The 12091-nt window shown below is 42.8% G+C and overlaps 1 protein-coding gene and 1 long non-coding RNA gene across 3 annotated transcripts in view; both read right to left on the reverse strand.

The window, feature by feature from the left end:
• Nucleotides 1-12091, reverse strand: part of LOC310847238 — a 410873-nt gene that overhangs the window by 237951 nt on the left and 160831 nt on the right. The gene's annotated exons all lie outside the window — the stretch shown is intronic.
• Nucleotides 1-12091, reverse strand: part of DOK5 (docking protein 5) — a 54937-nt gene that overhangs the window by 2583 nt on the left and 40263 nt on the right. The window contains exons 3-6 of one of the 2 annotated variants that reach the window (XM_083744688.1): nucleotides 8319-8433; nucleotides 8077-8196; nucleotides 5608-5797; nucleotides 3990-4125 (exon numbers count right to left, since the gene is read on the reverse strand). In XM_083744688.1, the coding sequence (XP_083600814.1) occupies nucleotides 3990-4125; nucleotides 5608-5797; nucleotides 8077-8196; nucleotides 8319-8433 (561 nt within the window). The remainder of the gene's footprint in view (nucleotides 1-3989; nucleotides 4126-5607; nucleotides 5798-8076; nucleotides 8197-8318; nucleotides 8434-12091) is intronic. The other variant, XM_083744689.1, reaches the window with a different exon arrangement.

Consider the following 12091-nt stretch of genomic DNA (forward strand, 5'->3'; position numbering starts at 1 on the left):
AAAATGAGCATTTTGCAAAATATGACTTGCCACTATTTTGTGACACTTCTGTTATTCCCAAGTAAAGGCGCTGCCCAACTATGGATTTGAAGACTCTTTTTTTTAACCTCTCTTATGCACAAACGCGGGTGGCGCTGTGGCTTAAACAACAGAGCCTAGGACTTGCCGATCAGAAAGCCAGTAGTTCGAATCCCCGTGACGGGGTGAACACCCATTGCTCGGTCCCTGCTCCTGCCCACCTAGCAGTTTGAAAGCACCTCAAAGTGCAAGTAGATAAATAGGTACCACTTCGGCAGGAAGGTAAACGGCATTTCCGTGTGCTGCTCTGGTTCGCCAGAAGTGGCTTAGTCATGCTGGCCACATGACCCAGAAGCTGAATGCCAGCTCCCTCAGCCAGTAAAGCGAGATGAGCGCCGCAACCCCAGAGTCGGCCACAACTGGACCTAATGGTCAGGGGTCCCTTTACCTTATGCACAAACATGGCTACCATTGCTTTTTATGTGATTTAAGATAGAGAGAGAGAGAGAGAATGGCAATTATAAAATACCTGCCCTAAGGACTTAATGTGCTCCATACCATGCATTTAAAGTGCTTTCAATGTGCAATTAAACCACATATCTCCCCCCAAAGAATCTGGGGATCTGTAGCTTCCCCATCACAACTCTGCAATTCTCAGCACCCTTAACAAACTACAGTTCCCAGGATTCTTTTGGGGAGGGGCAACTGGTTTAAATGTGCGCTGAATGTGCTTTAAATGTATAGTGTAGATCTGCCCTTAAATAAAAGGGTATCTGGAGAAAGGTATCTTCTTTACAAGTACAGTTCATGCTCCCATCAAAAGGATGGGATCCACGCGACACTTTGTCATTTTTAGTAATTTAGTACCACTGGGAGGGGAATGGAAGCTATAACAAAGGACAGTTTTGAATCTTTACATTTCCCTTTTGCGATTTAACTCTTGGTCAGTTATGATATTCGGCTATATTGATTTAAGTCTCATATTTAACTTCTAATTTCTTCAAAGTTCAGACAAAGACTAAAAGTGCGGGGGGGGGGGGGAGGAATTAATATGAAATCAACTAGTTATCTTTAAACACCCACACCAATCTAACGAACACTGAACATACAATAGAGGCTTCCGCCCACAGCATGTTAAATAAATATGGTCCCTCAAGTAATGCTTCAGCAGAACTTGTGATGTTATCCTGCATTCCAGTGTCATGGAAACAACTCGGAATCTATTTTTGGAATTGCAGAACTCTGTCAAACATTGCACCAAAAAAACCACACACACACACACACACACACACACACACACACACCACCCACCCCATTTCTCAAAGCATGATTTTGATTTCACTGTTAACTCCTATTCAGTGAAAATGGCAGTGATCATTTTTATTCTCAGAGAACATGAAACTTGCTAGAAGAGAACAGCTAGACAAAAACAATTAGAAGGGGGGAAGCTCAAAAGAAAAGATTTTCATATATGCAACGTAATTTGTATACTGCTTATTTTATATAAACCTCCAAGCAGTTTATATAAAATATGCATTAAAATAATCAATGAAGTCAGAAATTAAAAATACGTAGGTCTAAACCATTTCAAAACATAATTAGAATTGGCAGTTGCAAATATACATTATAAATTAAAAAATACATATTAAAATGCATGCTGACTTGATGTATCTGGGTAGATTTGCCGAAGCAAAAATGCTTTTAGCAGGAATGTCAAGGGGCAGAGAGTTCCTAGGTGAGACTCTCCTTCCTTGGAGCTTTTCAATCATGGGTTGGAAGGTCGTGTCTCACAGATGCTTGAGCCAAGATTCCTGCATTGCAGGGGGTTGGACTAGATATGGAGTCCCTTCAAACTCCATGATTCTATAAAAGGTGATCCCAGTTGTTTTTTTTATTTATTTATTTATTTATTTATTTATTTATTTATTTATTTATTTATTTATATATACAAATATTTATATACCACTGTCATTTAAAAAAAATCAAAGTGGTTTACAGTAATAAAACATAAAACCATGCAATAAAATATATATATGAAAAATGTTAAAAGCGGACATCAGTTAACCATTATGGAAGGAAATATTCTTAACTGCCTGTACAGACCTGGTAGAATAGAAAGGTTTTCAGCAGGTGTTTAAAAGTTAGCACAGATGGCACCTGCTGAATCTCTATGAACAGATTATTCCACAGGACTACACTGATGACACTTTTTTTTAATAATATTTATTAACAGTTTAAAGACTATAAAAGGAAAAAAAATCAACAGAACAATACAACACAATACAAAAACAAAAACACTAGGTAACACTAACACAAGACATTGAATTAACAAAACAAAACAAACACAATTTAGAACACATCCAATAATTTCAATATCTTAACTTTCATTCACTTGTTTCCACGACCTCCTCACACCTCCCTTTTTGTTTTCCACTTCAATTAACTGTTTCAGCAATTCCTTTCTATCTTCCTCTGTTTTCTGTCCTGTAATTTATCTTAACTTATTCTAACCTTATTTTTTCCCTTTAATACATTAAAAATCTATTTGTACTTAATTCCTTATAACATTTCTGCTAAAGCCATATAACTTCATTCCAGCATTTTTCTAACATTCATTAATTTTACAGTATTTCTGTAAATAATCTTTAATTTTTTTCCAATCTTCTTCCACCGACTCTTCTCCCTGGTCTCGGATTCTGCCAGTCATTTCTGCCAGTTCCATATAGTCCATCAACTTCATCTGCCATTCTTCCCGGGTGGGTTACACTGATGACACTTAAGTCTCAGTGTCTTGCTTTGCAGAGGGTCAGACTAGATGACCCTGGGGGTGTCCCTTCCAACATGAGTCTTGCTGACATGGGAAGGACCAAAGATGCTCCTGCAGGTGATCTCAACAATCAAGCTGGGATATAAGGGTTCAGACTATCCCTTGGAAATAAGTTGTTTAGGGCTTTGAGAATCAAAATTGGGTAGCAGCTTTCTCTAGAAATATAATTTTAATATTAACATTTTTGAGTGACAGGCACCATCTTAGAAAAGGCTTTCCTTTTCCTCTGTCATGCATGAGGGAATGCTTGATCTATTGTGACATTTGCCTGATGCTTGCGAGCATCAACTTTCTTCGTAAGCATAGGCTTGTTCCTATGCAAATTATGCCAGTTTAAGCAATACTGCTCAAATAAAACTCATACGATTCTTCATAAGATTTATTTAAGATGGTCAGAGCCCTGAAGTTGATAGGTAATAGAAATAAGAACATAAACGCTGCCGGGTCATACCAAAGTACTATTTAGTCTAGCATCTGTACTAAATATGGATGATGTTGTTGTTGTTGTTGTTGTTACTTATACCCCGTCCATCTGACTGGGTTGCTCTAGCCACTCTAGGCAGCTAAAGTATTGAAAGGGGTCCGAGATTCATATAGATGACATGGAATATTGGCTATACATGTGAAGATACAAAAGATGTCATTCTCATATACCCTTTTAAATTTGCATTTCAAGAATGCATCAGGGGCTTAGAAGTAGAGTTATAGCAAGAAGTATGAGGAGCAGGTATTTTACATTTCATGCAAAGGCTGAAGGCCACCACCCTACCCCATTTTGATATGCCATACATTACTCGTGCCAGTCTACAAGACTTAGATCAGTTGTAGCAACTTAGACAACATGCTCACTTCTTAGAAAGAAACAAAATCCATAAACCAATCTGCAAATCTGGTGCAGAGCCATTTCTTATCAGGCTAGTTAATTGAAAAGCAGCCATAGTTACAGACTTGTCCGATAACCCCATGCATGAAGAAATGAAGAAGTTGAATGAGTTAACAAGGAGGAGAGGAAGACAACCACACACTCAAATCTGTTTGCAATCTAACAATCGCAATCTGAACTCATGCTTAGGAAGGTGGCCTATGGATTTTATGTCATTACCGCTGACTGCTAGAGGATGACAGGCAGGGCCAGTAAGCATACCATTGAGTTTTTCACACTCTGTAATAAGTGGTCGTGTTGTTCTGCTATGGTCAGAGCTGCTGAGTGAACCTTCTGATAGATTGCCTCCCCATCTCTCGTCTGAAAGATGAATAGCCCTTCCCCTGTGTCACACATCCTGCCAGAAAGAGAACAGAGTAGGGTCACATGTGAGTGGACTGACTTATTAGCATGCATCTGTAGTAGTGCCTGCACAGGAATGTAACAGCATGAGGAGATAACAGCAGCTGATTGACATGGAGGGCCAGGCATTACTGTTTGGCAGAAGGAGGAGGTTGCCTTAGGTGGCAGATGCGGGGCATGGCAGCAAGCCAACAGCACTATGGGTGCCATGTGGCCTGCCCTGAATCCAGAAGAGCCTTGCTGGGTGGAGTGGGGCTGCTACATTAGTTTACTGGCAGGTGGATCGCTGTTACTTACTGGGAAGCAGAGTGTTAGAGGCAAGATGGTGGTGCAAACACACTGGCAGGGGTGCCAGACTGACTGTGCCAGTGTGTTTGCCTCACGCCAACCTCCCCACCACCTTCCTCTCTCCCTCCCAGTAAGAAACAACAACCGAGAAGCTAGTTCAACCCCACCCAATAAGACACTTCTTCCTGCACTCCTAGGCTAGCCTGCTACCCTCAAGCGTGGTGCAGGATACTGCTCTGTCATGAGGACTGAAGGAAGAGTCAAGTGTCAGCCCATTTGGTTTCTGAACATCCAATGGAAGCGGGGCATCTTGTCCTTTGCCTCAGGCAACAAAATGTCTTGGGGTAGCCCTGTTAATATGTGTTAAGTCAGGAAGCAAATATATGCATCGTAAGTATGTGTGCATATTCATAAGCATGCAACTAATATGGAAGTTTAGATACCTAACTTCACAGCAGCTTCAGTGGCTTGGCAGACAGAATTTATTTTCTTTCTTTCTTTCTTAGATTTATATAAGAATAAAAGCCTTACGAAAACATTCAGTGGAAAGGAGGATACAAAAGCAGAATAGCTCCCCTTCTTTCACTTTTAATTTTTATTTGGAAGATGATCATCACACATTCTGAAATTTCATCTATACTTGGGGCAGAAGTTATCAAATGCAATTGGTTCCACATTGAGCCAAAGTATCAGTCTTCTCGTTGTGAATAAAACGACAATCTACTCATTCAAGTTAAAATATATACGAAGGACCTAAGGCATGCGAGTTGCATACAAGGGAATGATGTTGCTGCTCAGTTTTCTGTGTGGCGGTTTTCTGTTGTTACCCCCATGCCCCAATTAAACCATTGTTTAGTATGCTGCTGGCATTCAACTCTAGTCAGTATATGTATCTATGGTGGTGGCTCCAGTTTTGCCCAAGGCCTGAACCCCAAGTCAAATTTGGTGTTATTCAGAGGCATACAGGTCTTGGTTGAGTGAGTTTCAAACAGCCTCAGATTGCTAAAAGTCAAGTTGAGCTCTGGGGCCATTTAAATAGGGATGGGGTAGTTCCCATAATTCTTTGGGGGAAGTCATGGCTGTTTAAAGTGCCACCATAGTGCTTTAAATAAATGTATGGTGCGGAGGTTCCCAGAATTCTCGAGTCTGAAGAACTTGTGGAACAAGTTGTTGCAAAGCATTCACTCACCTCCCAGCTTCGAATGTAAACCATGTTGAGTCCCGCCCATATCGCCGGAGGGCACTTAAAGGCCAAGAGACGAGCTTTACTCTGGGATTCTGGATGTCCCAAAGACAGATATTTTCAAACGTTATCTGCAAGGTACATTCCCCATGCACATCTAAATTAGGGGATGGCATCAAATACACATTGAATCTCTCTGGGAGAAAAACAAAAGATTTAGACTAAAATCCTTGCAGAATCAAAAACAGCATGACAGACATTGTACAATCATATCATAACATCATTTCTCAATGTCCAAATAATTCTGCAGTTCTTCTTCTCATAACAGTCCTACAAAACAAGAGAGCAGTTGGGAAATTCCACAAATGGGGGGAAGGGGAGTTCAGAAATAAATCCACCGCCTTTGCCATCAGAATTGAAGGATGATAGACACATGTAAGCTCATCACACAATGTAGGACCCTAGAAAATTGGGATTCTACAGTGTTTGAGGAGGATATACTAAAAGAAGGTCATGGGAGGCAGAGCAAAGGTCCTTGTCCATGGGAGCTTCTCCCCCTATGTGGAACTTCCCCGATTTTTATAATGCTGGAATAAGATTACATTCTGCACATCAGAAAGTTCAGTGTAGCCTCCTACCCAGGGTGGACCACCACTCACAAAAAGTGACACCCACAGCTGTCTTAGTAAAGTCTAGAATTCTACCAACTCATACTGCCAGCACTTCATTCTGCATGGTGTGTAGGAAAGATCTCATCTATAGCATTTCCCTGCCTCAATGTTGAGACGATGCATAACAAGGAACAGTATTCAGTCTTTAAAAAATTCAATTTTCAGGGACTTAGGAACTAGACAGCCACTGACTGCAGCCTTGGTTTCACATCCTTATGAAAGGACTATGGGAAGATGAATTTGCTATGGGACTAAGAGCAAACTCAACTCTTTGAGAATCAGTTGTTATCTGTCCAAAATGATACCACCATATTACCTGGGAGATTATTTTTTTTGAGGGGGGACGACTCCAATCACAACCCAGTGAGACCTGAGCTCAGTGGGCACAGAATGGGAGATAAATATTAGATAATGAGAATATGGGGGACAGGATGCAATGGAATGGCATTTCTAGGAACAGGGAATGTATTGTTCATTGGAAGCTTCAACGCAAGCATTCCGCACTATTATCCTTAGTTTGATCTTTGCTCTGTCACTTTGACAATCTGCAGGAAAGGGAAGTGATTGACAGTGCAAAAGCCTGCTACCAGTTTTAAAGGACTTGACTGTGAAGCTGTTTGAGATAGACAGGCACGTAGCAAAATCTGTGCGGTTTTAGGTTGCTGCCAAGCTTGACGACCGCAAAGGACATCACACGTGGGCATGCTGGAGGCAGATCTTGTTTGTGTGCCTCTCTCCTCCCCATCCATACTTTGAACACTGATATCTTTAAACCAACCAATAAATACAAGTGTGCCAAGGGTGAAAAAAGCTCAGGTCCAGGGATTGAATGCATCCTGTAGGCCTTTCGACATGGCCTTCAAGACTCTTCATATGCCATGGCTCTTCCTCAGACTGCTCTCCCTAGCCCAAGGTCTATTCCATGGGTAGGCAAACTAAAGCCCGGGGCCAGATCCGGCCCAATCACCTTCCAAATCCGGCCTGAGGACGGCCTGGGAATCAGCGTGTTTTTACATGAGTAGAATGTGTCCTTTTATTTAAAATGCATCTCTGGGTTATTTATGGGGCATATGAATTTGTTATTTTTTTTCAAAATATAGTCCGGCCCCCCACAAGGTCTGAGGGACAGTGGACTGGCCCCCTGCTGAAAAAAGTTTGCTGACTCCTGCTCTATTCCCTTCTCCAATATCTTGAACTGGGGTGGTGCTTCTTATATGTTGCCCTGCAAGGACCCTTGAATTTTCTCTGGCTGGCACATAACCTACTATACAAAAGTAGGAGTCACAGCCTTTGCACCTCCCATTTTTCTTCCTCTGGCACCACTTCTGACTGGCATGCACCCACCTACCCCAACATTTTCCCACGCAGCCCTCAGCCTGAAAAGTGCCCCCTGCTTCTGAAGCAGGCTTTTGACCCTAGAAGGATTCGGTCAAACACAGAACAACATACGAAATGACATATGAAATTGAAAGCAGGCTTAGCACTATGCAGCAAAACATTTCGGTTTCCTCTTTGTATCACAGCTGAGGTTCAATTTTTTAAATTGTTTTTAAATCCCAACTGTGTTACTGAGTTGGCGGAAGCTGAAACGCTTTAACTTTGGTCATTGCAATATATCCGCATCTATAAATAGGGTAACATTGGGAGCAGCGGCAACCGTGGAGCACTAAACACGATCGCATGGAAGAATGTCACACTGTGTTGCACTGGTCCACAGTATTTATGGATTGCATGAGCACATTGCAGAAGCAGCCTAAACGTTTCTATTTGTAGTTGTGTTTTAAAAAAAAAAGTATTTACATACCACTTTGTTCCCTCTCTACACCGGAAGCCAATAGGTCAGGTTCTCCAAGGCTAATATCATTAATCTGAGTCCCCAGGCACTCCACCTGCAAGACTTTACACCATTCATCCGCTTCAAGCTCTGCATATAAACGACCAAAAATCTGCATGTTGGTGTGGTATGTACATTTATAACGTTTACAGCTTGCTGCGACAGTTACAGCTACTACAGCTAATGACAACCACCCATGCCACTAAACCCACCTGATTCACAAGCAAACGTCCTGGATGTGTCATCATTAAAATATATCCCTACAGCGTGCTTCCTTGTGCCCTTTGGCAAGCGCAATATATTCTTCACATGATTAAGTTCCGTAACCTGGAGTAAAAAGAAGAAGAAGAGGAGGAATGGAGGGGGAGGGAAATAAAATAAGACAGCAACTTGCAGCTCTCATTAAGATCTCTGTACAAAGAGGTTTATATGGAGGAGGCTTGTGTAACTTGTGACTCAGTGCACTGAACACAACTCACCAGGCATGAGTTGTTTCTGCATTCTTTTCCTGCTCAAGATGGCAAAAGCAAGATGGCTTGTTAAGGACCTGGGAGGCTACTGTATGTGGCTAGATGTTGACTACATTTGGCTTGCTGGGTGAGGCGTTCTTCAGGTCGGGTGAAGGCAAGGAGAAATGGGAATACAATGTGTTAATCTGTGTGTTCACAATGAATAAAAAGGATGCATCTGACCAGGGTCGTCTTACCCATAGGTGCTAGGGGTGCGGGGCACCCGGGCGCCAGGCTCTCAGGGGCGCTAGGCCAAGAGTACTGGGCCCAAGAGTTGAGTCTGGGGAAGAGCCCGCCTGTCGGTCAGAGCGCCGCGGGGGGCTCTTCTCCTGCGGGTGGCTCTGTGCCACGAGTTGGGGGTGAGCAAGCCAGCAAGGCTCTGAGGCGGCCAGCCGGCTCCACCCTACTGCGCGCCTGGAGCTGGGCAACCTGGGGGGGGGGGCACCAGGCGGATCTTTGCACTCCGGCACCGCATATGCTTAAGACAGCAGGGCCAGCACAATAGGCAGGGATCTGCATTACTATGGTATGGGATTCTGAGTGCTCAAAGCTCAAGAGCAGAGTGCTAGAGCAGCAGTTTTGCTGGTGGACGTGCACAAGAAAGAACATCAGGCCCATCTGGCAAGAGCTTGGCTCAGATGTGTGTCCTCCCAGATTTTTACCACTTGGGAGGAGAACTGGATAATGATGATGATGATTCCACCCTTCACCCTAAGGTCCCAGGGCAGCTCACAACCATTTAAAGTACATTAAAAATAGTTTAACACAAAATAGCTGGGAATCTCATGATTCTACCACGTTGCATAAGAATTTAAAATGAGTCTGCTGGTTCAGGCCAAGGATTCATCTGGATCAGCATCTCGTTGCTGACCAGATGCCTTTGGGAAGCCTGCAACTTAGACATGAGTGCAACAGCATTCTGCCCACCTGCAATTCCCAGCAACCCTTATTCAGACACATGCTGCCTTGGATAGAGGAGATAGAACATAGTAGCTCCCGATAGCCTTGTTTTTTAACAATAATTTTTATTAGTTTTCAATTACAATAATCCAACGGTAGTCTCATGATAGCAATGCCAAATTACAATACAATACAATTACTAATCCCAATCATTTAGATGCCCAATTATATAATTTAGGTAGCCTCCCTCATGCTAGAATTGATGGTTTGATGATTTACTTTGTTTCTGCATTCCAAGATCTTATTCATCTGTTACATTCCATTCGGAATAACCATCCCTTATACAACAACTGCAAAATTGACACATTAAATGATTTATAAACCCTATACGTGAATCATTCAAACTATATCCTTATTCCTCCTGTGTGTGACATTTATTCTATCCATGGTCTTCCCAGCCATTACTGCTCTCCATCATGCCTTGGGCATGTTAATATCCCATTGTTGTTCCAGAAGTTCTCCAGCGCTCCGCCACATGGTTCATTGGTTTACAACTTCAACAGCAGCTGCAAAAATCACACTGTTCCAGTATATATCCTGTTTTCTCCATTTCCCCCCCTCAGCCTGGGAAGGAGAGTGATCTGAGGCACTTCAAATAGCTCAGTAATGAACCCTCCTTGGCAAGCACACAGGTTCCTTTCATCCCCCCGTTCAGCCGAAGATAGGCAAATATATTCTTCTCAGTGTTGACATTCATCTGTCTCAAGAGACAATGGAAGAGTATGCCATTAAGTCAAACCGTTGGTGAGTTACAGCACCGGCTCTGGCTGCTGAGACCAACACAGGAGAGACATGTTTTGTTGCAGCTGGGGTAGATGAAGGTGTTCGGTTTTGCCAGTGCACTATGGCATTTCTTCTCTCTGCACTCCTGCCAGTGGTCATTTCTCCTGTGGTCACTGCTGTGGATATATGACCTGTCTGTCTGTCTCCAGACACTGCAGTCATCTGCAAGGGATTCCCACATGGCGGGTTGCCAGCCTTCCTGTCATGTTTGCAGATATCTTTATGACACAGATTTGGTCTGCCAAAGGGTCTGGTGCCTGAAGCCAGCTCCCCACAGAGCATGTCCTTGGGGATCTTGCCATCTTCCATTCTATGTCTAATCCTCTCAAAAAGCCATCAGGTACCCTGCCATTCCACCGGGCAGACATACCAATAATTATCTGCACTTCACCTCTATTCCCATATATATTTCTCCTTCCTGCCTCTAGTCTTTCAGTTGATTCACACATTCAACTCCCAATGGGGTCATGAGGCTCATGGGGCAGTCATGACATCTCATCTTAACCTATCTCTCATTACTAGATACCGCGGACAAAATAACAGCAGACGTTGTTGCCTTCATGCTTTGCTGGAATAGTTCCAAGAAGCTTCTGGCTCAGAAGTGTTTGAAGGAGACTGACGGGCAAGATGCCCTGTGGTCCAATCCAGCAGAGTTGTTATTAGAGTGGGATGCAAAGATCAAGGCTGAACTGAGGCAGGGAAGGGAAGACCTCCCAGGGTGAGAGATCAGGTGGGTCCACCACTTTCTGTATTTTCTTTCCTCCTTCTCTCTCTGTTTTTACTTTTATTTACATTAGTGTTTTTTAATATTATTGTATTATGAGAAAGCTTTATTAATAAAAAACAAAAACAAATATTAAGTCTCATGTGAATGCCTAAATTTCTACCACATGTAAATAATACTACCTTAAAGGTAAAGGTAAAGGGACCCCTGACCATTAGGTCCAGTCATGGACAACTCTGGGGTTGCGCGTTCATCTCGCTCTATAGGCTAAGGGAGCTGGTGTACAGCTTCCGGGTCATGTGACCAGCATGATTAAGCTGCTTCTGGCCAACCAGAGCAGCGCATGGAAACGCCATTTACCTTCCCGCCAGAGTAGTACCTATTTATCTACTTGCACTTTGATGTGCTTTCGAACTGCTAGGTTGGCAGGAGCAGGGACTGAGCAACGGGAGCTCACCCTGTCACAGGGATTCGAACTGCCGACCTTCTGATCTGCAAGTCCTAGGCTCTGTAGTTTAACCCACAGCACCACCCGCGTCCCGCAGCACCATCTTACCACCTGATAATTTCTCTCATTCTCTCACTCACACACATGCACACACATTAATGTTCTCTCTCTCTCACACACACACACACCATGCAAAGGGGAAGGAAACCCAAACAAGGTGATTTTATTCTTGCCTTGTTGAAATCTAGCTTTCTTCCATATATTTTTCTCAATTAAATGAAAATATGCCATCATTTATTTGGTTACAAAGGCTTAATATTTTCAAGATAGCTTTAATCTGAATTCCGGGCGATATCCAGCATTAATCACACTCAGAGTACTTAATCATGCTTAAGTAATTAAGTTCATTAATATGATTGGGTCTCCTCTGAGTAGAAGGAAATGAGATATCGCACTCTATTTTGAAATGCTTTCTCATATCAAGCTCTTTATGAAGGTAACCGTATATGGATGAGGCATGGACTATTGGCTGCCTGTGATGGCTTTATGCTGTTTAGGAGG

Source organism: Podarcis gaigeae (assembly GCF_964106915.1).
Source record: "Podarcis gaigeae genome assembly, chromosome: 6".
NCBI lineage: Eukaryota > Metazoa > Chordata > Lepidosauria > Squamata > Lacertidae > Podarcis > Podarcis gaigeae.